General features: G+C 50.8%; 7 protein-coding genes across 8 annotated transcripts; 5 read left to right on the top strand and 2 right to left on the bottom strand.

Annotated features, from left to right (window-relative positions):
* Nucleotides 1-172: 172 nt before the first annotated feature.
* On the bottom strand, nt 173-1333 carry AAFC00_004507 (40S ribosomal protein uS3; the record flags this gene model as incomplete). Its single annotated transcript, XM_069344158.1, has 4 exons — nt 173-493; nt 559-977; nt 1120-1145; nt 1305-1333. 4 exons carry the CDS (start codon nt 1331-1333, stop codon nt 173-175), a joined length of 795 nt encoding a protein of 264 aa, XP_069196575.1.
* A 783-nt stretch (nt 1334-2116) lies between these two features.
* AAFC00_004506 (uncharacterized protein) lies at nt 2117-4708 on the top strand (the record flags this gene model as incomplete). The annotated part of the gene is made up of 3 exons (XM_069344157.1): nt 2117-2140; nt 2197-2691; nt 2744-4708. The coding sequence occupies 3 exons, from the start codon at nt 2117-2119 to the stop codon at nt 4706-4708; spliced, it is 2484 nt and encodes an 827-aa protein (XP_069196574.1).
* Nucleotides 4709-5192: 484 nt separating this feature from the next.
* On the top strand, nt 5193-8156 carry AAFC00_004505 (uncharacterized protein; the record flags this gene model as incomplete). Its single annotated transcript, XM_069344156.1, has 8 exons — nt 5193-5246; nt 5307-5330; nt 5397-5512; nt 5566-6014; nt 6075-6394; nt 6447-6881; nt 6956-7206; nt 7262-8156. 8 exons carry the CDS (start codon nt 5193-5195, stop codon nt 8154-8156), a joined length of 2544 nt encoding a protein of 847 aa, XP_069196573.1.
* A 990-nt stretch (nt 8157-9146) lies between these two features.
* On the bottom strand, nt 9147-11186 carry AAFC00_004504 (uncharacterized protein; the record flags this gene model as incomplete). The annotated part of the gene is made up of 3 exons (XM_069344155.1): nt 9147-9414; nt 9474-10937; nt 10993-11186. The coding sequence occupies 3 exons, from the start codon at nt 11184-11186 to the stop codon at nt 9147-9149; spliced, it is 1926 nt and encodes a 641-aa protein (XP_069196572.1).
* Nucleotides 11187-15022: 3836 nt separating this feature from the next.
* On the top strand, nt 15023-16502 carry AAFC00_004503 (uncharacterized protein; the record flags this gene model as incomplete). Its single annotated transcript, XM_069344154.1, has 5 exons — nt 15023-15118; nt 15188-15341; nt 15410-15938; nt 16010-16028; nt 16119-16502. The coding sequence occupies 5 exons, from the start codon at nt 15023-15025 to the stop codon at nt 16500-16502; spliced, it is 1182 nt and encodes a 393-aa protein (XP_069196571.1).
* Nucleotides 16503-19254: 2752 nt separating this feature from the next.
* On the top strand, nt 19255-22297 carry AAFC00_004502 (uncharacterized protein; the record flags this gene model as incomplete). The annotated part of the gene is made up of 9 exons (XM_069344153.1): nt 19255-19291; nt 19355-19393; nt 19530-19635; nt 19763-19896; nt 20000-21137; nt 21197-21490; nt 21546-21683; nt 21737-21962; nt 22028-22297. 9 exons carry the CDS (start codon nt 19255-19257, stop codon nt 22295-22297), a joined length of 2382 nt encoding a protein of 793 aa, XP_069196570.1.
* A 1607-nt stretch (nt 22298-23904) lies between these two features.
* Nucleotides 23905-24397, top strand: AAFC00_004501 (uncharacterized protein; the record flags this gene model as incomplete). Of its 2 annotated transcripts, none has more annotated exons than XM_069348172.1 (2): nt 23905-23979; nt 24056-24397. In XM_069348172.1, 2 exons carry the CDS (start codon nt 23905-23907, stop codon nt 24395-24397), a joined length of 417 nt encoding a protein of 138 aa, XP_069196568.1. The 2 variants fall into 2 exon arrangements, with proteins under 2 accessions (XP_069196568.1, XP_069196569.1); XM_069348173.1 differs by having other exon boundaries at nt 23929-23979.
* Between the last annotated feature and the right edge of the window lie 653 nt (nt 24398-25050).

Below are 25050 nucleotides of genomic sequence, written 5' to 3'. Positions count from 1 at the left end.
TGATGTGTGAGTCTCTTGATTATTTTTCCTCAAGACCCATCTTTGGGGCGTAATAAAAGCGCCTACTCCATTTACGTGTCGCCATAACAATTGCAACGAAGCATTGATGAAAACACCCGAACCATGCCCGAATTCCTCTTGTTGTCAGATCATATCACCATTGATAAGACGTCTATTGCTCAGCCTCGGCGGCGGGAGCCTCGGTCTGCTCACCCTGCTCGGCGGCGCGAGCCTGCTCAGCGGCCTGCTGGGCAGCGGCGGCCTTGGCACCGTAGTCCTGGGAGACAGGCTGGACGATGGAAGGCTCCTCCTTGGGCTCGATGATGGTGACGGAGTCGGGGAGAGTCTTCTGGGGACCGGCCTTGCCCTCGGGGTCGGAACCGCGCATGATCTTGACCTTGATACCGAGGACACCCTGGCGGAGGAGAACGTGGCGAGTGGCGGAGTCGATGAAGTCCTCGGCGGGACGACCGGAGTGGATCATGAATCCGTCCTGTTTGTTGGTTAAAATCAGCAACTTCGCTTTATTACACTGCCGGGGAAAGGGAAAGAACATACGGTGAACTTCATGGACTTGGCACGGGCAGCACGGAGCTTGCCAGAGACGACAACCTCGCAACCCTTGGCGCCAGACTCCATGATGAAACGGAGGACACCGTAGCATGCTCTCCTGACGGCAAGACCGTTGAGGAGCTTGTATCGGAGGGACTCGCACTGAGCGACGGCGGAAAGACCACGGTTCTGGACCTTGGCGGCGTAGAGAGAGACAGAGTTCTCGGGGAACTTGAAACGCTTCTGGATGAGCGAGGTGAGCTCGCGGATGCGGCGTCCCTGCTCACCGAGAACATCCTGGGTGTGGGTGGCGCGGATGATGATGTCGGTGACGGTGGGGGTGACGCGGACCTCGACGCCAGAGTAACCCTCCTCGGCCAGCTCACGCTGGAAGAACTCGTTCAGCTCGGCGTAGAAGACACCATCTGTCATTGTTTTCTCAGTATTCTTGTTCGCTATGTTCGCCGTATGTATCCTCCAAGTCTCGCGCGGTGGCGGGCCACTGTGCGCGCTCGCTTCGCGCATACGGAGGGATGGATCTCATGAATGAGGTGGGAGTAATCGTACCGGCGACGAACTTTCTCTTCTTGGAGCTGTGATTGACGTGGTCAGCGGAACTGCTCTTGCTCTGTCTCTTTCTGTGTGTCTTCTTTTTCGTCCTCGTCCAACAATCGTCGTGCGCAATCTCAGTATTGGCTGTTTCCGGGGCTGAAGTGGGCAAAAGTGCAAAAGTGCAGAAGGTGGAAACTCACATGGCTCCTGCTGCTTGAACTGCGGCCATGTTTGCGATCGATATGTGCTGGTCGACGTTAGGGGAGGATGGGCGAGGGCGTTAAAGAAGAATCGCTGGTCGTCGAAAAGGTCGAAGAAGCGTCGGCTGCGTGTGTGCTACTGACAATTGCCAAAGCGAAGCGGGTTTCGAATGTGTGCGGGCTTGGCACACGCTCCCGAGACTAGGACTACTTGAGCTAGGCTATCTGTGCCAAGCAATCTCGCACGCTGATAAGATTGATTGATGGATGCCTGACCTTGTGGCTATTTGTTGCAAGATATCTTACTTTATTTCAAGGCAGACGGCGGATCCTTGACATTCCGTCATACCTACTGACCCTACCCTAGGTATAAAAATGAAGTGGTTCACATGATGCTGTAGTGCACTGTAATTATCTACAGAGTATCTCTGGTGTTGTTGCTGCTCGACCCGCGTACTCCTCTCTACCCCATACCTTATTCTACTGTACGATAACTTGCTCTACTGTAAGCTATCACTTTCTCACGATTGTTAATTACCTTCTTTGTACAAAGGTAAGGTACAGTATACTGCAACAATAATACACCACCACTCGCCCCGAGGCTTATACGTGCAGTACAGCACTGTGCTGCCTCATTGCGCCCGCCTCGTCAATCATCTTAATACAGATATACCCTGCAACAAACCCAAAGTCGTCTATCGCGCGCAACTCAACGCTATCCCATGACGTCCGGATACTGATGCCCCTCCCCGATCACCCCTCATTCACTTGATGCGGTGCTGTGTAACAACAACATCCATACCAACACAGACATGGACAAAATACGGATCTCCAAGGCATGCATTCACACGCCTTCGCTTCCTTTGACCGAGTCAAGAAATAACTGTAGCAGGTGGAGAAAGTGACATTATGTCGACGAGGAGAATCTATGATTGGCACTCTACACCTTGCTCAGCACCACCTGATCTTCTCATACTGTCCGCCCGCGCGTCCGGATCCGGATCACCAACAAGCACTCCCTACCAGGCAGCGACCAAAGGAAATATGGATCACTTACCCAATCATATCCTATTGCACCTTCAGGCCCATCCATTCCATGTACAGACAGCCTTCCTCGATCCGATTACGCTGCAGAGACTTCACCTTCCTGGCCCTCCAATTCGACGATGAAGACCAGGCCAGAGATGTCTACGAGACGATCAAAGCGCTTACCTGTCTGAATCGCATCGACAAGCTCTATGCTTTCAAATACAGCCCTCCGCCGGCAGAGAAGGCGATCAATGGCTGGGAGGTTTATGACGTACGCGCAGAGTTCAGGAGAATGGGCATCAATCCTAAACTGCCCGATCGAGGATGGAGGCTGTCGGATCTGAACAAGGACTACGCTGTAGGTCTCGGAGACGCCATCTGGTGCTTCCTTGCTGACCTTTCTCATCCAGTACTCACCGACATATCCGGCTCTTCTCGCAGTGCCGTCTACCATCTCCGACAACGTCCTCAAATACGGAGGCGGCTACCGCTCCAAGACTCGCATCCCCGCCCTGACCTATCTTCACCCCGTGAACAACTGTTCGATCACAAGAAGCGCGCAGCCACTGGTTGGTATGTTCCAGGGAAAGAGAAATGCTCAGGACGAGCGCCTTGTCGCTGCAATCTTCGCCACGTCACGCCCAGTCACGAGTGACTCGGACACTTCAGCCCGTCCGTCAACTCAACAGCAGGGTCTTGATACCAACAGTGTCGAGGATGCCGATTTAGCCTCTTCACAGCCCTCGCCTACACCTGCATCTGACCACGACAACGAGGAGGAAGAGAATCAGGCTCAGCTGTCCCTCAGCGAGTCCAATCTTTCGACCACGCCTGCGTCCATACCCAAGATCTACGGGTCGCAGCAACGCAACTTCATCGTCGATGCAAGACCACAGGTTAACGCAATCGCAAACCAGGCCACTGGTATGGGTTCAGAGAACATGGAGTACTACAAAGATGCAACCAAAGAGTTCCTCGGAATCGCCAACATCCATGTCATGCGCGACTCCCTCAACAAAGTCGTCGACGCTTGCTCCACCTCTGACTATACCAACTTCCCGCCTAGTCAGGAGCTGCTGGCCAAGAGCAAGTGGCTCGATTACATTACCATTCTTCTTCGCGGCGCCGATCTTGTCGCCAGACAGGTGGGGATCAACCACTCACATGTTCTCATACACTGCTCCGATGGCTGGGATCGCACCAGTCAGATAAGCGCCCTCAGCCAGATCTGTCTCGATCCGTATTATCGCACTCTCGAGGGCTTCATTGTCCTTGTGGAGAAGGATTTTGTCTCGTTCGGACACATGTTCAAGCATCGCTCGGGCTTCCTCGGCAGCGAAAAGTGGTTCGAAGTCGAGAATGAGCGTGTCGCCGGTGCGGGAGATCGCAAAAGCCAAGCCAACGCTGCATCGCAGTCAAACACCGGTAATGGCGGCGGTAATGCCTTCGAAAGCGCCCTGTCCGCCGCTCGTGGTTTGTTCGGAAACAACAACAGCAAGAAGAACGACAGCAGAGAGTCCCTTGCCATCGACCCTGAAGATCTCGCCCCCTCTGGATCACCTAGCAAGGCCGACAAGCATGCGACCAAGGTCAAGGAGACCAGCCCGATTTTCCACCAATTCCTGGAGGCGACATATCAACTTCTTCAGCAGCATCCGACTCGTTTTCAGTACAATGAGCGCTTCCTCCGCCGCCTCCTTTATCAGCTCTACTCTTGTCAGTACGGTACCTTCCTCCTGGACAGTGAGCGCGAGCGTGTGGAAGCTCGATTGGCCGAACGCACTCGATCCGTCTGGGATTATTTCCTTTCTAGACGCGATCAATTCACAAACCCTACATTTGATCCTACTGTAGACGACAATGTTCCTGGAAATGAACGTCTGCTTTTTCCGGATGTTCGGAGAGTTCGGTGGTGGCCTGAGCTCTATGGACGCACTGATGAAGAGATGAACGGTACCCCTACCGCTCCTGCTGCAAGCTTACCCAAGGAGAGTGGTGCTCTGAGGGAGCCGCTGGTAATAGGTGTCGAGAACTCAGAGCACAGTCTGAGAACTAATGCAAGTAATGGAAGTCGAACGAACAGTCCACGCCCGGGAGCGCAGCCTCAGAATAGCCCCGTTGTGATCTCAAACGGAGTAGACAAGGTGTCAGCTGGGGTTGCCGCAATGGGCTTTGGATCGAGGAATAGTGCAAGTCCAAAGCAAGCGACAGCCCCTTCCTCGACACCCAGCAGCAGACCGAGAAGTCCTAACAAGAGACTCGACGAAGGGGATCTGGCCTCCTCGGTGCCAGTGAAAGTTGCGAGTCCGGCACCGGTGCGCAGAGAGGACATGATGGCTGCCTTTGCGAGAGACAATGCTTTCAAAGATTCATGATCAGTAGCAATTTCCTTTCTTGTCCTTTGTTTTCCAGCATGGCGTTGAGCATTGCATGTATCGGGTGAAGTGGAGGAGTCGGTCACGAAAGGCTCGAGTGTTGTCACTTGGCACAAGTAGAATTACGAAACCAGATAGGACACTAGATAAATATTTCACGATGCCACGTCCCCAACCACATGTTCGTGGATTTACTATTCTACGGTACAAGCGACATTCGTTTTGTTCAATTAAGCAGGTATCCATAGCACGTGTGCAATGCATTTCAATCGTTGCAATCCAAGTCAGATGCGCTCACGAGCGACTAATCTCAACGTTGACTTGGCAGCTGGAAAAGGTCTCCAGTGCAAACTAGTGCCCCTCTGATGCTGTTGGGAACATGTACATAACATAGAAAAACGGAACTTTACAATCGTCCAGATCTTATCGAGTCATCGTTTCCTTGGTGACCATGCCTGTATGGTTCGCAGAGTGATTCGTTGAGATGACAGACCCGGAGTCGGGAAGTACGCCTTTGGGTATTATAGCAGCGCGAGCGGTTCGTTGAGAAATCATGTATCTGTCCCGATAGTCCAGTTCTGATATTGTATGTGAGTAGTGTGACAATTGTCGAGCCAGAAAGGTGAGTCGCGTAATGTCTTCGTCATTGGAAGGTAATCGCTGAGAAAACGTGATTTAAAACAAAAAGATCCGCTGTGATAAAGCTACGCCTTGCTCTAATTGCTCCACGGCCAAAATAACTTGTCACACTTCTGATCGGCCTCCGAAAGAGCAGCGTCAGCGAGTGCTCATATCGAACCAATAGTGAGTCTTTCTCCAGATTGCGGCAGGTTCTCGCACTGAATATCGTTCTGTAGTGAACAAAAGATCGATGCGATTGAAGATCGTTTGACGGGTATCGAGCGCCTGCTCCATCGTCTGGTTGAAAACCAGTCGTCTCAAGAACCAAAAGTACTATCTCCCAAGACAGACCCCAGGGAGAATGAGAGAGAACACGATGCAGGCCAGGAGAGTATTCGACCTGAGCATAGTGCCACGGCACAATTTGAGGGTGAATCGTCTCTGAGTGCCTCTACCCAACAAGCTCACAGCACACTGGAAAGCTTGCTGGGTCACAATACGAATGTACGAAACGATCCGGATGTGTCGGCTGCCCTCGTTGCATTGCAAGAAATGCAACAACATGGATGGCCTAATCGCCACGGTTCACGTCTTCGGGTGAATCGTACATCTAACGGCGCAGCTGGGACTCCAGAGCCACTTCCACCTCGCTCAGCAGCGATGGAAGTCATACGGGCTGTCAAAGGTACACACCAGTGATTTTATTGAATTTCTTTTCCGAGGCCACAGGCTGATGATCGATCAGATACCGGTGATGAAACCATTCTGGCTTGGTATTGGTACATGGACTTCGATGCCGATAAATTCGCGAACGACTGTAAACGATTTTACGATGCACCCGAGCAAGCCTCTGTTGCTTTACAGGTCATAGTGCATAGCGGACTGTACTCCATGTTCAGCGGACATCCACTTCTCATCGAACATTCGCCAAACAAGACCGATGCGTCTGGCGTTGCATATCGCGTATATGCTGAACGTTGTCTGGCGAATCTGAAGAATAGTCTTCTCAAATTTCCTCTGATACTTGCGCCGACAATAGAGAACATTACGGCTCTGGCTACTGGAGTAAGTTGGCTGAGACAGACACTACCTAGAGTACGTGCTGACATTGTTGCAGTCAGCCCAATCCATTCAAGCAGCGGACTTTTCCTTATGCTGGACTTTGACGTGCGCCGGTGCAAGGTTATGCCAAAGCCTCGGATGGCACCGTAAGAACGTCATCAATCAGGACAACCCCAAGGAAGCAAGAATCAAGAAAGGTTTGTTCTGGACCATCTACTTCAACGACAAGTGTCTCTCGCTTCGTTTAGGCGTGTCTTCGACCTTTCAGGATTACGATGTCGCTCTCGAGTATCCAGAGCCACCTACAGATCCTCGATGGGTGAATTGGGGCTTGTTTGCGCATCTCGCGTTGGATGTGGCGACTCTACATGGGATGATCTACGAGAAGCTATATAGTCCTGGCGCCTCGACCAGTACGGTTGAGCAGAGAATGCATGCCGTTGAAGACCTTGCTCGGCAGATCCAAGATGCGGCAGCAAAGAATGAGCAGGTACGTTCTTGCCATTGAAATCAGAATCAAGCAGTATCCCGAGCTTACGGTGATTATGTGCTGACTTAAAACAGATGCTTAAATCGCCTGATTTCGAGCAGTTCTACTTCAAGATGCTGGGCGAGTCCAACGAAGTCCTTCTCGATTGCCTCCTTACGCTTGTGTATCGCAAAATGCCCATGGCAAACACAGATCCGAGTCATCTGTCACTGTCGCTCAATACGTATTGCATCAACGCAGCTCGGTCCGCGATGTTGTCCCACCAGAAAGCGATTCGAACACTTCAGGTCGCGAGCAAAGACGTCTGGCTTGAATACTTCAACTGGTAGTTCTTCTTTCCTACCATAGCAGTAACCTACAAGTAAGGCTGACCATTATAGGACAATTCTCAACACCCCCTTCACACCCTTCATGGTAATCTTCACAAACTGCGTAAACACACTCTCCCTGCCCGATCTATCTCTCCTCGAAGACTTTGTTTCCTCCATCCTCCTAGGCCCCGCTTACGAATCCTCGGACACCATCACCCGATTCCACAGGCTATGCGACGGATTCGCCAAGTTGGCCAAGTCGTACATAGCCGCCAGTCTTCGCGAGAGACAAACGAGTGAGGTCCAGCAGAGCAAGCAGAACAACACGTCGAGAAAGCGACGCAAAGTAGACAACACGATACCAAGCGGCGTGCATTCAACCGCAAGCCCAACATACGCAAGCACAACCCCGCCCGATCCCCAGCACCAGCACCAGTCCTCGACAACAGAACACCCCAGCAACCCCTTATTCTACTCGCACCAACCAAACCACCCAGATCCAGCCCCCCTCTCAGACGACCAATCATCAAACCTCTTCCTCTCGACCCCCTTCGAAGACTGGCTGACCTCGGAATCCATCGGCGTCAACGGTCTGAACCAGAACCTCGGCCTCGTGAGTCTTGGAGGCTTTTTCTCGAATACTCATCAGCAACATCAGCAGCAGCAACAACAACAGCATCCCTCGTCTTCAGCTTTTCTGTCGGGATTTGAGTATGGGTATAGTAACGATACTGGATCGCCCGGGGGTTTTGGATATCTCCCGCAGCAGCAGCAGCAGCAGCTGGGTTCGACCTCCGATAGTGTAGGTGCAGGCGGAGCAGGAGGCGGAGATGCAATGACGAGGACAGCGGGACCAGGATCAGGCTCAGCGGAAGCAGGAAATCTGACGACGAACGCCAACGCGACGGGGACAGGGACAGGAGTCATGATGACGGAGTGGTGGCCTGCGTTCGGGACGCTGTGAAGTGTATCTGTCGGTTCATGCACGCGAATCGGGAGTAGAAATGAGGAAACGAAAGAGGGAAATAAAGGAAAAGTCACAGGTGTCGGATTGACAGAGCCAGCCTGATGGAAAGAACTAAGGGAAATGGCCGTCACTAGGCATGTGAGAGACAAGGTCATGTATGTAAGGTATGTACATATATTGTGATCATTGTATTTTTTCTAAACACCTTTCTCATCGACTACCGGACGCGAATGAACACAAAACCGCCCTTTTTACCACTGAGAACGCCAGGTAGAACAACTCCAGGGTGGTACCAGTGAACAAATGCACGCATTGAAACCAGGAACAAGCAGAGAACACACGTTTTAGTTACGAAAGAAAGCAAAGCAAAAAAGGAAAAGACGAGTCGATCGGAAGAAGATGAATGGAGAAAAAAATACCAAGCCAAGAAAAGTAACGGATAAGAAAAAACACGATACGTGTCTTGGTATATTCGAGGTACATAAGGTCGAGAAGAAAAGATCAGAAAGAAGGAAAAGAACGTGCATATGTACCATGTAGACTTTTTCCCTCTCTTCCTCTCTCCCTTCTCTTCCCTTCGTCCTCTGTCCTCCAGAGACGCATCCTCTTCCTACTGAGCGTTTTCTTTTCTCTCTTGATAATCTTTGCTTGTGCACCTCCTCTCTTCTAAAAACCCTCCTTTCCTTTCGATTTGTCTAGCGTATGAACAACGATAAATTGCAAGCCTCCCCTCGCTCAGGGGAGGATGGATGATGCCGAGATAAGATTGCCGGAAGATAGGTACAAAACAAAACTTTGGCGCTCAGAGAAGTGAATAGTAAAAAACCAAATAAAACAAAGAAATTCGCCGTACAAAACAAAACGTGGTGGGGATAATGATCTCTCTACTCCGCTGGAGATGGATTTGGTAGATTCAACGGGGATGTGGGGGGGCATGGTTCGTCTCAGAGTGGCTGCAAGTGGTCAACGACACAATAATGTGTCATCCTAGGTTGAGCCGGGATTCACACCACGCAACTCCCACGTCGGACGTAATGACATTGCGAGATCGTCCTTTGTGCCAACCATTTGCGCCGGTAAACGAGAGACTCTGTAGGCGCCGGCACGAATGGCGTTGTTTTGCATGGCGGAGATGCCGCTGCGGTTCGAGCGGATACTGCCTGCATCGCTACCACTTCCTCCATCGACGTTTCGGAAGCGCGGAGGAGGTGCGAAGTCGAGAGATGTGAAGGTGCCTGATTTACGAAGGAGATGCCTGAAACGATTTACGTAAGTCTTAAAAACTCATAGAATAACAAATGGAAAGATACTCACGGGCTGGGAAGAGCGGCCATGTCGTCGTAACTCTTGAGGAGAGGGTTGTGAGCAGGAACAGCGGGACTATAAGGTCTGACAACTCCCAGGGGACTGTCAGGTCCACGGCCTAGCTGTTGATCGCGATAAGTCGGCAGAGGGGCAAAGTCGGTAGGGTTGAGGAAGACCATATCGTCGCCTTGAAGTTTGGAAGGAGTGGGTAAAGACTTGAGCGCCGAAGGTGGAGGCATGGGCTTCTGTGCAGGTGCACGAGGGCCACGGAAAGCGGGGTTGTCAATGTGTCCAGTAGATTGAAGAGAAGCAGTGTTGCTGCGCATGCGGCGGCCAGGGGTGAAATCAGGGGTCATGGCACGACGGGTCATGCCTTCAGCGAACGGTGGTCGAGGTGGTTGTGCGTGGATGAAGTCACCGGAGTCAGGGTCGTACATGGCACCGTCCTCGAGGTAGCCACCTTCGTATTCGTCTGCGTAAGGGTTGTACTGGGGATAGATACCGGACGGGTTGGGCTTAGAATCGTCAAAGTACTCCTTGTAGAAAGATCTGATACGGTTGGCACGCTGCTCAGGGTTGTCGGCAGGATCATCCGGAGGAAGAGGTCTCAGGCCCATCACGGACACTCGGCGGGCATCAGGGTTGGCAGTAGACATGCGGTTCGATTGAGGCGCAGCAGCAGCTTCTTCGACCGCAGGCTCGTTGATGACAGGAGGTGGTGGTGGGACATTGATGGAAAGTCCAGCAGCGGCAGCAGCAGGATGCGATTGTTGTGCTGCTGGGGATGGAGGGGTGACAACATAGGGTTCTTCGATCTTGGGTACGGCAGCAGGGACTTCCTTGGGTTGAGTGACCTGGACGGTAGGGGTTTGAGACGTGGCTAGAGATCTGCGTTTGTCGACAGGAGACAGGTGCTGCTCGTAGTGATGGTGCTCGCTGTCAGGCGAGGAGGAAGAAGAAGCGTCGTCGGCGAAGGGATCAGAAGTTGACATGCGTTGAGCGTTTTGGAGCAGTCCGGCATGGGGTGCGTCACCGGAAGGAGTGTTGGAGCCGGATTCGCCACCGAACTTGGGGTTGCGGGTAGAGATGGGAGAACTAATAGAGCTAGCCTCAGATCTAGCCATGGTCACAGGTCGGTAAGGGTCTTCCTCGTCAAGAGGCGTCCTTGACATTGAAGCGAAAGACTCTCTCGATTGGTTAACGTCGGCAGGAAGAAGATAAGGAGTGTTGATGTCGAGCGACATGCCCTTGTTGTGCGAGTGGATGGTTGACAAGGTCGATTTCTCCATGTCTGTCACCGTCATCTCCGGCAACTTGGGCTGTCTTCCTTTCGTCTTCTTGCTGCTGGTGACAACGTCGTCCATGCCGAAGTCCAGAGATTTATGCTTGTCGTCGGCATCTTCCTGTCTTTGCTTTCGCTTGACACGGCGATGTAGGAGAATTAAGACCACGATTGCTACAGCGATGGGGATTCTGTTGGCCGGTTAGTTTTGATGATTATGTTTTTCTGGCTGATCTTCAAACTCACGCTACGGTAAGACCAATAATCAAGTTGTCGGTGTTGGCTTCTTGTGCAGGGGTTTTGGACGACGCAGTGACAGAAGCGCCGGATCTCTCTACCACTGTCGCCGCGCCTTCCATACTCCGCGTCGCTTTCGAGCCACTCTGGGCGTGGAAGTTATGCGGATGAAAGACATTATGTGAGCTCAATTGGAGCTTCATTCTCGAATTATGTCGGCTTGGTCGGTGGCTGTAATTACTCAAAATGGTCGGTCGTCCTGCAGATGCAAAGCAAAGAACAGTGCCGTGATTATGGGCTTCTGCAAAGGCGTTTTGTGGAAATCCAAAGATAGCAGCGGCGTATGTCGAGTGATCCAGAGATGATTATCTACAGCAACGATACAACGTCTCGATTTGCCACTGAGCAATGTGTGTTTACAATAATTGTCGATTGGGTGTCTGTGACGCTTCGCGGCGTCGAGGTGTGATTGCAGTGTCTTTCACAAGTGAAGCGCTGGCGGATTAAGGAGTGTATGGGGAGTAAAAAGAATGGCTGAGATATCCTGGCCCGAAAAAAGAATGCTGGCAAAGATTATCTACAATTGAAAAAAGGAAGGACTGGGGTCAGTGAGACGAGAACGTTGAGATCATCGAAGACCAAGTTGGGGAGAGGTCTGGGATGGAGTTGGTGATGGTGTTCGTAGTTTGTGAAATCGCCTGCGCCTAGAGATGGGAAAGAAGATAGAGCATATCCACCCCCGTCCTTCTACATTAACTACTAGTCCCCGACCAACTACTGCACTTCGATTCAAGGAACGCACCAATCCGCCTTCCGCTCTGGACCCGGGCCTTCGTGCAAAGACCACCACATCACCATAACATCCACCGCCAGTTGGCGCTAAGCAGGGGCGCATTGTCAACCACAATTACCGACCGTTTGCCCGTCTATTCCATATCCTCTCGCTATTGCGTATCGCTGTCATCTTGGAAGCCAATACAGAGTAAGCCTCGAAAAACCCTGAGGCCGCTGTGTCACCATGGCAGAAGTATGCTTCAGGATGAAATTGACAAGCCGTTATTTCCCCTGCATTGATACCATCGATCTGCCATGAGACGGCACGATATACAGACAACCTGTTGCATCCTGCATGTGGTCGAGCAGACTGCCAAAGATACCTATCTCTGCTCTACATCCTCTCACATACAGTACCAGTCGCTTTGTGTCTGTCTCTTCGACTCCTAGACTTTGACCTTTAACCCCTGCTCACGCAAGCTCCAATTTCACTTTGTGTTTCGCTCTCCTGATCCACAATCATAACAAAAACACTCTTCCCGAGACCCACTGAACAGCATGAGCCCATCCAGGAACAGGTTAGCTTGATGCCTCTAACAGCCTAGCATCCCTGCGCTAATCGCCTCCAATCTGTTTTCCCCACGCTAAGCCTTTCTTTATCTATCCTCCCGTAGCTTGGCTCGCTTCTGCCTGCGCCGCATCCATCATCCTCGCGGGTTTTGTCCAACCAAACAACTTCCGCTCTCGTCTTTTGAGATGAACCATGTGGAAGTCCCGTACCTGCTGCAGGCTTATACCCTCGGCCTCATGTGCTGCGGGAAATATGCAACGAGACCGTTGGAGAAAATCCGCCTTGCTCGCAGGTATTGAGGAATCTTCCATATCCTCCATCTCCGCCATGACCCGTACAGAAGAGCTAGCTTCACTGGTTTGATCGGCTTAATCGCTTCTCGCTTCATTTCTACTGTTTTACTGAGATTGCTACCGTGATAGGCAACGTCTATCTTGTCCAATTCCACGGGCTAGAATGTGCATCGTGGTTTTCCAGAATTCACTTGACTTTAGTGGAAGGCTGTCCACCAATTGTCCAGCGTTTCCTTCATGTTGAACACTTCAAGAAGACTCAAGGATCCTACCTCCGTCTCTCTCGGGCGAACAGCCACACAAATGATCCGCCGTTCTATCTTCGTACAAGTGTGCCTTACATCCGGGGCACGAAAACGAAATCATAATTTACATGGGGAATGTGTGCCCCGTGCGCTTCGATATACCGCGTTTCATCATTTCTCATGATCACAACTGCACAAGGTGAACAACGATAAGAGCTATTATAGGTCCATACGCAACTGGCGTGGCGACTCACTAAGCCACAAAGTGCCATATGTTCACGGAATATGGTCAAGACTTACCCTGATGCGCGTCAAATAGCCTTCACTTTCTCATAGATGGTTGGTATCTGGCGTACGAATCTATAATCTCCTCTGAACACGTACATAGGGATGCAAACACGGGGCGCGCTTTCGTCTAGAGTTAGGTTACTCGTATACTGTTGCTTACCGGTTTCTCTGCCCATCTCAGCGTCGTTGCCATTAGCAGGCAGTGCTGAGAATCAGAGCCTCGGATTGCATCCTCGTACGGGATCACCCCAAGATGGGCACGTTTACTTTATCTCCAACGCCATCTTCCCTTTTTCAACACACGTATCCGCATACATCGCCATGGCCTGTTCTACATGGGCGAGTGTTGGAAAAGGTGCAATTAGTCATGCCTCGAAGGTTTCGGTAGATCTACTGATATGCAGAAGATTCACCTATCCATCTATCAAAGAGGACAGCATGCTCTTGTCTCTTACTAACGGGTACCTTACTTCCGACCCGTGTATGGTAGGCTTCGATGGTGTCTCCGGATATAGTATTGCTTGTGACTGTCCTTGAGTGGATGATGATCCTTGGCAAAGTGCCTTGCACACGGCTAATTGGCATCCACTCGACACAGCTGTGCGGGAAACATGAGTGCATGAGCGCAAGTCATACATATCAGGCCCGAGAAGCTCAGGTTGAGACCATGTCTTGAGACAGCACACGTGAGTTGACTTGTGGCATGTTTCATGCAACAGCATACCGTGCTCGTCCTATGATGCTGTATGAGCTTGATATCCCTACCTTAGGGGGAGGTCTCCACACGTCAGCTTGCAGAATGCGAGGGACCCTCTGACGAGTTTCAGCTGATGGCGACAGATCCGTGTTCGTATGTTACGTACTATACCATCTCGATCAACATCATCAGGTCATCAATTGTGTACGAAATACACGGTAGTGGGGGAGGCATCTACGAAGGTACTACAACATGTCTAGCACCGCCAATCCTAGATGCGTCACGTGCAAAGTACCTCCAAGCACGAAAATGCTAACATTAGATTCACCGCCAGATCCCCTCCGCGGCTATCATGTCATGCAAAAGCAACCGTTGTTCCGGTATCGCAGACCCAGAAGAACCATGAGATAGGCGAATGGAGGAGGGCGGTGCACTATTTAGGTTAGATCATGACTTCGCATGCTGTCATACATCGAGCCGTGGCTTCTCATTGGCCAACCGCACATAACCCCCATTCCCTCCACTCACGCGCTCATGAACCAATCCGATCGACAAAAAGTCAAGCACGCGAGTGCTATAACTCTTGTGCAGGAATCATTCTTCCCATCCATATCCAGCCGACCATAACCTAAGTCGTCCTGCCTCACGTTCGTTGTTGGCCTGGTTAGGAAGCTGCAATAATTTGGTCACATCTGGTCCGGAGTAGATCAATTAGCTAGCTCTTTCTCTGATATCCTTTAATGCCAATTCTCAGCGACTGATTATGACTTTGGCCGTTCCCAATAACCTTGACTACCACGATGACAAAAAAGCTTCATCTGCCACAACAAGGTCCACGAGTCCCTTAGACAGCCACGTGCGAGAAACAACTATACCTCTTCATAGGGTGACCTCGGAGAAGCCATATCATCACTCTAGTGATCCGGAAGGCACACGATTTCTGGAAGCACCGCCATTTCATAGACCAAATAGGCCACTTAGTCCGGACACATTGAGCAACCTGTCATTAGACGAGAATGAACAATTGCGGCCTCGATCGCTCAGTCCAGCGTACTCTCGTCATGACTATAGAGATGCACAGCATTCCTTACCAGAGGGGAAAGCTTACAAGCGGAAAGCTTGGAGTGCTAGACTGAAGGCCATCTGGATCCATAACCTAGGACTACTGTATATGCTTGTTGCCATGTTCTTCGGTACATTGATGAATATCACTACTAGGATGCTGGAGGTCGAAGGCAATAATGGCAAAGGACTGCACCCTTTTCAAGTGCGTGACACATCTGATGTTCCCTACATTACACACAATCAAGGCTGTGTAGACTGACTTGACTCGAAGATTCTTTTTGCGCGAATGAGCATCACTGTAGTGCTAGCATCAGCGTACATGTGGTGGACGAAGACTCCGCACTTTCCATTGGGTGCTCCGGAGGTGCGGTCGTTACTCGTAGCCCGTGGCCTGGGCGGGTTCTTTGGCGTTTTCGGAATGTATTGTAAGCATAATCCTGTCCTGCCCATTCAGTTGTCGATTGACACACTCATCATGATGTCTCTGATTCAGATTCTTTACTTTATCTACCTATGGCCGACGCAACAGTCATCACCTTCCTTGCCCCCTCACTGTCCTGCTGGGCATGCTCGTTCCTCATCAACGAACCATTTACACGGATCGAGAAGATAGGTTCTCTCGTTGCATTTGTTGGCGTGATCTTCATTGCCCGACCTACTTCTCTCTTCGCAGGTGCCGGAACCGACGCTCCACCAGCAGGAAGTACAGGAGACATGGTCCCAGGTGTACCCGTCAATGGCACCTCTTCATCCCCGGGTATACCTGACGCGTCCAACTATGACAACGTAACACCTGCACAGCGTCTCGCGGCTGTTGGACTCGCACTGGTTGGTGTTTTCGGCAGCGTGTGTGCATTCACCACCATCAGATGGATAGGTAGGAGAGCGCATCCTTTGATCAGTACGAATTATTTCGCCGTATGGTGTACGATAGTCAGCACTGTTGCGCAATTGACTTTGCCTGGTGTTGGGTTTTTGTTGCCTGCTAGTGCACGGGAATGGGGAATGTTGATCTTCCTTGGGTAAGTCCAACCTCAAAACAACTTCAAGAGCAACGACTGCATAGCAGATCAGATGCTGACATATATCATAGCATTTGTGGATTCACCATGGTAAGCAATCGACCCCCTTGGCACGGCCATCGTCTACGTGGGGCACTAGACATCGAATCAACAACACTAACTACGTCTCACCTACAACAGCAATTCCTTCTTGCAGCAGGCTTGTCTTACGAGAAATCGTCCCGCGCAACAAACATGACTTACACAAGCATGCTGTACGCTCTCACCTTCGACAAGCTCGTTTTTGGCCAAACACCGGGTTCGATGTCTATCATCGGATCCACATTGATCCTCGGTTCTGCCATCTACATGGCTGTACACAGAGATAGCAGTGCGGACCCTGGTCCCTCCAAGGAGTCGGATGAAGGCGGCGACACAAGTGACGGACTAGCTGGACACAGCAACAGAGAGGGATTGGAGGGGACCGACGAGGAAGGTGTGAGACTGATGGGAGCTATGGAAGATGGACAAGCCGGACGGAAGAGTTTCGACGAAGATGTAGTCGAGCTGAGATCCTTGGGGTAGATTTGACGGAAACATGACTACGACGAAATCCATGGGAATATACGAGACAGCCTGGTTGCACAGTACAGCATACTCAAGTGCTCCAATGAGAACAAATCTGACAACATAGATAGCAGATATACACAGACACAGGTAAACATAACGACTCGCTTACTGCAGAACATACATGAAAGCAACGGAAGCAAATCCTTCGTGTCTCGCGCGCGCTTATTCCTGTCTTGTCCTCAATCTCAACTCATGCAAGCGAACAGATACAGCCCCCCTCCCTGCACGAGATACAACCACTATAGAAGCACCGCAAGACGGCACAGGACATGGAGTGACCAAGAATCCTACCAAATGCAGCACAGCCACAAAAACAGGCCAGGAGGATCGTGATTCAAGACCTGCAGACGAGGGCGGCGATGCGCGAGAGAGAGAGTGAAAAGGGCAAAGCTTCTTATTCATCTCGCGCGGGAGATTTGCAGTAGTGGTCAAGGTGGGTGTCTCTCTAATTACCTTCCTTGGTATACAGACACGACCACAGACAAGCGATCGATTGGTGGAAATCACACTCCCAATAATGTTACCATAGCCCGCGGCGCCTTCTCGAAGGAGATGAGGACCTGATGTATTTGCACTCTGAAGACGAGAACTCTATTCGGCAGACGGAAGAATATAAGGTTAATATCAATTACTGTATGTTTGCTGTATCGGGCGGTCGGTACCTTCAAGCACGGTATACCTCGTTCTCGGCTCGGACTGAGCTAGGCCGAAGGGTCACTGCGAGTCTATGGAATATGTTGTGCGTGAAGTACTCAAGAAAGAAAAACACGGATTCGGCGAGATTCGTGGGGGGAAAAATGCAGAAATGCATTTATTGTTGGGATGAACGATTGCGTGCCTGCCCGTTATTGAGATTAGAAGTATTGGGACGGAAAAAAAAGCGAGTGAAATACAGTAAAGGCGTTATTGCTATTCGACCCTACACAGACACCTGTACACACAGGCGGCTGGCTGGCTTGCTTGCTTAGGTCTATTTTTGGGCGCAAGATTCGAACTCGCACCATTTGAGCTATTTTATGGACCCCTTTACCGTATGGCTTTCAATCAGACTCGGTTATTTCGAGGTGCCATAGCAAGACCGCTACACCGGATGTCACGGAAATGGACCAGGTCTTTGTTTCCGCGATGATGGTGGACTCGTCCAGTCAAGGTAAAGTAGTATTCGAACACCGGGAGGTGATATAGAGTTACCTACCTAGTATGGCTCATGAACTCCGTGCGGAAAGAGAGCCGCGATGTGGAGAGGTGAGACATTTAAAAAAGAGTTGGATTTTTTCGTTCTGGTGAGTCGAGTAATTATGGTTATTTATTCCCTCGCATGGTATGCCTGAACTTTGAGCGTAATCTGAGCGAACGGGCTTGCGGTCGGATGAATGATGACTAGGAGACAGAAAAGAAAGGCTGGAGTCGCTCGGAGACGCTCGTGTACAGTAATTGGGCGGCTCTTGTCCGCACATTCCTGGAAAACAGCTGCTATTGTAAATTCAGAGTACCTCGACTGAGGTGGGCGCCGTGGCACAACGGGGCAATATGACGCGGTGGTTACTGTCACAGTTCCACAGGGACCTGAGGTGACTTGAACAGAAAGGTCCTTTAGTGGTGGCAGCCCCAGCCAAGCAAGCTCCTCTTAGTCTCCGCCACAACCCACAGGCCGGACGCCTTGCCGTGGACTTGGATCCCTCGACTCTTCTCGATGGGTCTGTGACTTTGTTTATGGTGTAATGGTGCAATAGTGTAATATGTACACTGCGCTTGCTGTATATTTGCAGTGCACACAGGGCAGGTAGCCTTAGTGACAAGACAACGTGCTCTCCAGCTAGAACAGGGTAGGATAGACTGGCGCGGATAAGGTGGTGAACCTAGGCTGCAGAGCCATGTAACAGTACCTTACCTACGAGCTATCTTACCTGAGCAAAGCCTTTTCCTGAACATCAGTCAGCGCATCAACTTCTGGCTGAGAAAAAGGATCGTAGTAGTGTGAATTGGACCCTTGGCCATTATTCTCTCTCGCCTCTGCCTATGCCCTTGCCCTTGCCCTTGCCCTTGCCCTTGCCTTGGGTTGCCTTTACTTTGCCTTGCCTTTGCCTCCCGGAGGCGGTTGTGCAGTTCCAGTAGCAGCAAGTCGGTCGAGATTGGCTTACAATACCTTACGATTCACATTGGGGATGACTTGACTTTACCTTACTTTTACCACCTTTCATTATCTACGTACATACATTACCTCACCTCCCACTTTAGCATAGCCACACCTCACACGCACTTTCTTGACCTGTATCTCACGCACATCATACATCACAAGACACACTGACACTCTCGCATCGACTTTCTTTTTCCTGTCGCTGTCGCTGTTGGTTATTGTAATTGTCGTTGCTGCTGCCGCTGTCGCTGCCGCTGCCGCCACGAAGCGTCCAGTCATCATCATCAGCATCATCCCACACACACAGCCCCGCCCCGCATCGACTACTCTCTGTTGCTGCACTTTTGGGCACTTGCTGTTGGTTGCTGTCGCCTTCCAAGGTTCTCCTGGATAGCGGAGGATCTTCTGGGGGTTTTTTGCACGCTCCTGTCGCACTCTTTTCCTCCTCGACACTGTCTCTCTCTCTCTTTGCTTGCGGTTGCTTGCGGCATCGACACTCTCCACGTGCAGCACCAGGCTGTTGAGCCTTTGCACTTCAGCGCACCGCCTTTGCGGCCTCGATAAGACGACATGGAAGTCCCGCGAGAGCCAAATGTCAGGATCACCAGTATGGAAACCCTCGATGATGATAGTTTGTCGTTTGAGAGGAGGCTGACGCGTTGAGAAATAGTCATTGCGGCAGATGGTCTTTACAAGAGAGATGTCTTTCGTGAGTGAAACCATACCTCCAATCAATTATCACCAGCACAATGAGGCCTCGACATCTCCATCGCCTTGCCCTCTGCCCTTGCCATTCATAAATGCCTGCCGGCCTGGCGATCCACGGTCTAATCGCGTGACTATAGGATTCCCCGACCCCTTCGCCGTCGCAACAATAAATGGCGAGCAGACCAAAACAACGGGCGTCATCAAAAAGACACTGAACCCGTACTGGAATGAGAGCTTCGACATGTGCGCACTCCCCTCTGTTCTCTTTTCCTCCTCTTGCCATTCGGCGCCTTCTCTCCTCTGCATCCATGATCCTTTAGAGGTGTACCTCGAGCCCGCAATGCACCATTTGCTGATCTTAGAACCACAGGCGGGCCAATGAAGACAGCGTTCTGGCGGTACAGATCTTCGACCAGAAGAAGTTCAAGAAGAAGGATCAAGGCTTCCTCGGTGTTGTCAATGTCAAGATCGGTAGCGTCATTGACCTGGACGCTGGCGGCGACGGTGAGTCCCTTCTTCGTCCTCAGGCTTGCCTTGTTCAATCAAACCTCCCATCGCACTCTGCCTTGCCAGTCCACCTATCTTAAAAGCTGACACGCAAATTCAGAGATGCTCACGCGCGACCTCAAAAAGTCGAATGACAATGTTGTCGTCAACGGCAAGCTGATCCTCAATCTCTCTACCAATCTCCAACGACCCGCCGCGAACTCGTCGACACCTTCTGCACAGCGCTCGACAACCTCTGTTCCGCTAGCCAACGGACAGTCCTCGGCCAACGGCTCTCAAGTAGACATGCGTGCTCCGGTCGGTGCCCCATCGGGAGCACCTCCAAGCGGAAGTGTGTCTGGTCCGAGTGGTGCCGCCGCGTCTGGCTCAAGAGCAAACGGTCTCACCGCTTTCGAGGATTCACAAGGTCGACTACCCGGTGGATGGGAGAGAAGAGAAGACAATCTGGGACGAACATACTACGTCGATCACAATTCCCGCCAGACCACCTGGATCAGGCCCACGGCGAACTTCGATCAGGGTGCCCAGCGAGCTGCTGCTGACAGGGAGACAAACGCCCAGAGAGTCAGCCATCAGAACAGAATGCTTCCCGATGATCGCACCGGTGCAAATTCGCCTACGCTTTCTGGCGGTTCCGCATCTCCACCCAATGGAGCCACGCCATCCAGCGCGGCCAACGCTGCTTCTATGATGGCCACAGGCGCTACCACCGCCGGTACAGGCGAGCTTCCCGCCGGCTGGGAACAACGACACACTCCTGAAGGAAGGTCCTACTTTGTTGATCACAACACGCGCACGACGACATGGGTGGATCCCAGGCGACAGCAATACATTAGGATGTACGGCCAGAACGCCACCAACACCACCATTCAGCAGCAGCCGGTTTCTCAGCTTGGCCCCTTGCCCAGTGGTTGGGAAATGCGACTCACCAACACCGCTCGTGTGTACTTTGTCGACCATAACACCAAGACAACCACATGGGATGATCCGCGATTGCCATCTTCCCTGGACCAGAACGTGCCCCAGTACAAGCGTGACTTCAGACGCAAGCTCATTTACTTCCGATCTCAGCCTGCCCTGCGTATCCTCAGCGGCCAATGTCACGTCAAAGTCCGGAGATCTCATATCTTTGAGGATTCTTACGCCGAGATTATGCGCCAGAGCCCTGAGGATCTGAAGAAACGATTGATGATCAAATTTGATGGTGAAGACGGTCTCGATTACGGTGGTCTTTCTAGGTACAAACGGGCTCTTTCTTCTTATACTTTGCCAATTGCTATGCTAATCATGTCAACAGAGAGTTTTTCTTCCTTCTTTCTCACGAAATGTTCAATCCCTTTTACTGTCTGTTCGAATACTCGGCAATCGACAACTACACTCTACAAATCAATCCTCACTCCGGCATCAACCCCGAGCATCTGGGCTACTTCAAGTTCATCGGCCGTGTCGTGGGTCTGGCCATCTTCCACAGACGATTCTTGGATGCATTCTTCATTGGTGCTTTTTACAAGATGATACTACGGAAGAAGGTTGCCTTGGCTGATATGGAGGGCGTCGACGCCGACTACCACAGGACGCTCACGTGGATGCTGTAAGTTGTACTCAGAGTGAAAACGTGCACCAACCAGCTAATAATTTGTTTACAGTGAGAACGATATCGACAATGTCATCTTCGAGCATTTCTCCGTCGAGGATGAGGTGTTTGGCGAGAGAAACACGGTCGATCTCAAGCCCGGTGGCAGGGACATTGAGGTCACAAATGACAACAAGAAGGAATACGTCGAGTATGTGTCATAGTCCACCCGAAATTCTGCCCGGCGACTAATGTGGTACACAGACTCGTAACAGAATGGCGCATCCAGAAGCGTGTCGAGGAGCAGTTCAACGCATTCATAGCAGGCTTCCACGAGCTTGTCCCCTCGGATCTCGTGAACGTCTTCGACGAGAGAGAACTCGAACTTCTGATTGGTGGTATCAGTGAGATTGATGTCGACGATTGGATGAAGAACACCGACTACCGTGGTTACGACGAGAAGGATCCTGTCATCCAAAACTTCTGGAAGGTATGTTTTAGCCGGTTATTGCTGCTTGAGTCTTCAAGAACGTCCGCTAACAAGCTATCCAACAGTGTATCCGAAGTTGGGACAGCGAGCAAAAGTCCCGTCTTTTGCAATTCGCCACTGGTACCTCACGTATCCCTGTCAACGGTTTCAAGGATCTCCAGGGTTCGGACGGACCTCGTCGCTTCACCATCGAAAAGTCTGGAGAGGACACTCAACTGCCCAAGTCGCATACTTGTTTCAATCGTCTTGACCTTCCGCCGTACAAGACGTACGACACGCTCAATGGCAAGCTCATGTGGGCTGTGGAGGAGACCATGGGTTTCGGGCAAGAGTAGACAGAACGATCGCAAAGACAAGGGTTTTGGGGGATCACAGGAGGAGAAGAAGACGTTGTTGTACATCTGTGTTTTTGCATTGGCTTTTTTTACTTTTATTTTACACTCTTCTGTCTCTCTCTCTTTTAACGTTGGGACGGAGAAGCGGGAATAGAAGAAGAAGCGACATGGAACAGGAGCTATGGAATCCCGCCGAGAGATGCAGCAGAATGAGGAACATCAGAAAGCAGAGGGGAGCGAAGTTTGTTTTTCAACAAGATGCGAAGTTGGAAGGCGGATGCAGAAAGGGGGGTTATTGTTGTTCCGCGTGGAAGGTTTGACAATCGGTCGGTAAATTATAAGAAGTACTACTACTACCACTACTACTACACTTTTCACTTACCTCTTTTCTTGTTGTCCCACTCGCACTTGTACAAGCATCGCCTGCTCTCGGTGGATGATCCCCCCCTGCCTCTGCCACACGTGTATCCTGTATTTGCCCATGAGGTTCCTAGGTATATTTCCCTTCGATCTTTCGACCCCCGACCGAGAGCGAGTTTGTGTCGAAGAAAGCAAAACTAGCTACCCATTCAACATGCACTGTCTAATACGAGCCTAGTATGGAGTCGAATCGTCGGGATAACAAGCTATAACCGAGGTGTGTCAATGGCACGGGTAGTTGTCGCTCTACAGTTGTCTTGACCTTTACAGAAAGTACCTACTCAGCCGGCCGAGAATCAGAATCAGAAGCAAAGAAGGACTAGATGAAGTGTATATCAGGTCCTCATTTGTCTACTCGACTGTTTATCCCTTCCTACCAGCCTTATTCCGTCACGTGTGTAGGTGGTGCGTAGGTAAGTTTCGCGGAGTGCTCCGATGTGCGACGCCGAGGGCGACCCTGTCTGTTTCTCTAATTTTATTGCTTTGGTTATATCTTGTGTCTTAGGACTGTCATTGGGATACTTGGACGCCGTATCGAATAGTTGTGTTGGTGTGTAGTTGATGTATATCATAGCGGTTGCTGCTGGTCTATTGTGGGTCTGTTGCTGCTGCTGTGGCGAGATGAGAATCGGATGGAGTGAGCCAACAGACAGACTGGAATCAAATTGGTTCTAAGCAGTACGAAAGCCTACACACTAAGATACAAGAAATCAGCATCATGATAATGTTGTAATAAAGGCAGTCTTGGGACACCCTCGAGTGAGGAATGAATCGGAGATGCTGAAGAGCTACCAGGACCGCTGTCACTACTTTCGGCCACTGATTGATAAGATAATCGAGCCACACGATTATCCTACAATCGCTCTAAAATACCTCGAAGATGACCTCCTCAATGCTTCGATTCAGAGAACGCTCAATCGAAAAGAACTTAAGCGTGTGTCAAAATGCATACTTGAAGCCTTACAGGTACTTCATAGTGATGGCATTGTACATACAGGTTTGTAAGACTGTCTTGCCCCAGCACGCGCGTAACGCTGATCAGAATCTGCAGACGTCAAACCTGACAATATCTTCGTGAATTACATAGAAGGGGAGGACCGCTTCACGGACATACAACTCGGAGATTTTGGGAGTGCTACTCTCAGAAGTCCAAGTGGGCTAGAGATGGCACTCCAATTAGAGCCCCTATGTGGAGCAGTCCTGAAGTAATCATGGAGACGCCATGGAATACTGCGACTGATATCTGGTCGTTTGGAGCAATGGTATGTTGAAGTAGAACTCGAGAAGAGCTCACAGATTTTGTGTGGCTCTTTCTGCTCCTTTCTAATGCTAGGCCAGGTCATCAGTTTGATTTACGGCGGGAACTTCAATCTTTTTCGCCCGAGAACTGTTCCATACGGCCATGAAGAGTATGGCTTAGAAGTACTAAAGCGACACGTTCAGTATTTCGGCCCATTCCCAGGCAAATATGAGGAAATAGCTAAACCACCAACCATTGCCGCGAATCTCTGGCTCATGAGTGAGATTTCGCAATCGAAGACGACACCCTTTGAACGTACGACGGAGAAAGAAGTGTGTCGGAGCGACAAAGACTTCATCGGGCGAATCATGAGACTGGACTGGAGGGATAGGTCAACAGCAAGCCAGTCGTTACGGGATGCCTGGTTCGATGAAGAATGAGCGCGATGGACTTGGCGGCGTTGTCTTCTAAAGAAGTGGGCATTATCTTGTGCCGAGAATGCGCTCTGGTGCAACTATCTATTAACGACATGGCGCCAGAGGCTACCTGCTCATTCATAGCAGTCGGCATGACTGAATCCAGGGGAAAGCTGGGAGACTCCAGGAGTACTCATGACGATCAGTCACTGCGTTTCGTGGCTTGGACTCGGTCAGGGAATAGGTCATGGTGGAGGACTCGGTGAGTCATGGCCCTGGGTTCACCAATACAGTATCTACTGTACAACTGAAGTTGGCGTAATATTAGTTGGCTTACTAGTCCAGTAGCCACCACAGGGTATCGAAACTGGAGATGATTCGATGTCAGGCATGGCATCGACATTAGTCGCTGGTAACATGGGGGGTCAGAAGGAAATAATATGGGTTGAGGTGGTTGTGAACAGCATATTTGGTGAGAGCAATTCCCCCTAAGGCAGTCCACATATCGGCTAATGGACTGGATTGTTCGAGTCCATGTGTTGTTAAGGACCAATCTAGTTCATATGGACCGATTCCACGTCGGAGCTAAGCAACGGTACAGCTAGTAGAACAACACATGGCTCATCAAGTGTCGGAGCCTGATCACGGAGTTCTGCTAAATGTACTCCGTATACCTT

The sequence above is a fragment of the Neodothiora populina genome (assembly GCF_041146345.1).
Source record: "Neodothiora populina strain CPC 39397 chromosome Unknown canker_contig_3, whole genome shotgun sequence".
Classification (NCBI taxonomy): domain Eukaryota; kingdom Fungi; phylum Ascomycota; class Dothideomycetes; order Dothideales; family Dothioraceae; genus Neodothiora; species Neodothiora populina.
Note: the sequence above shows the minus strand (reverse complement) of the source record. Positions and strands in the feature narration are given on the sequence as shown.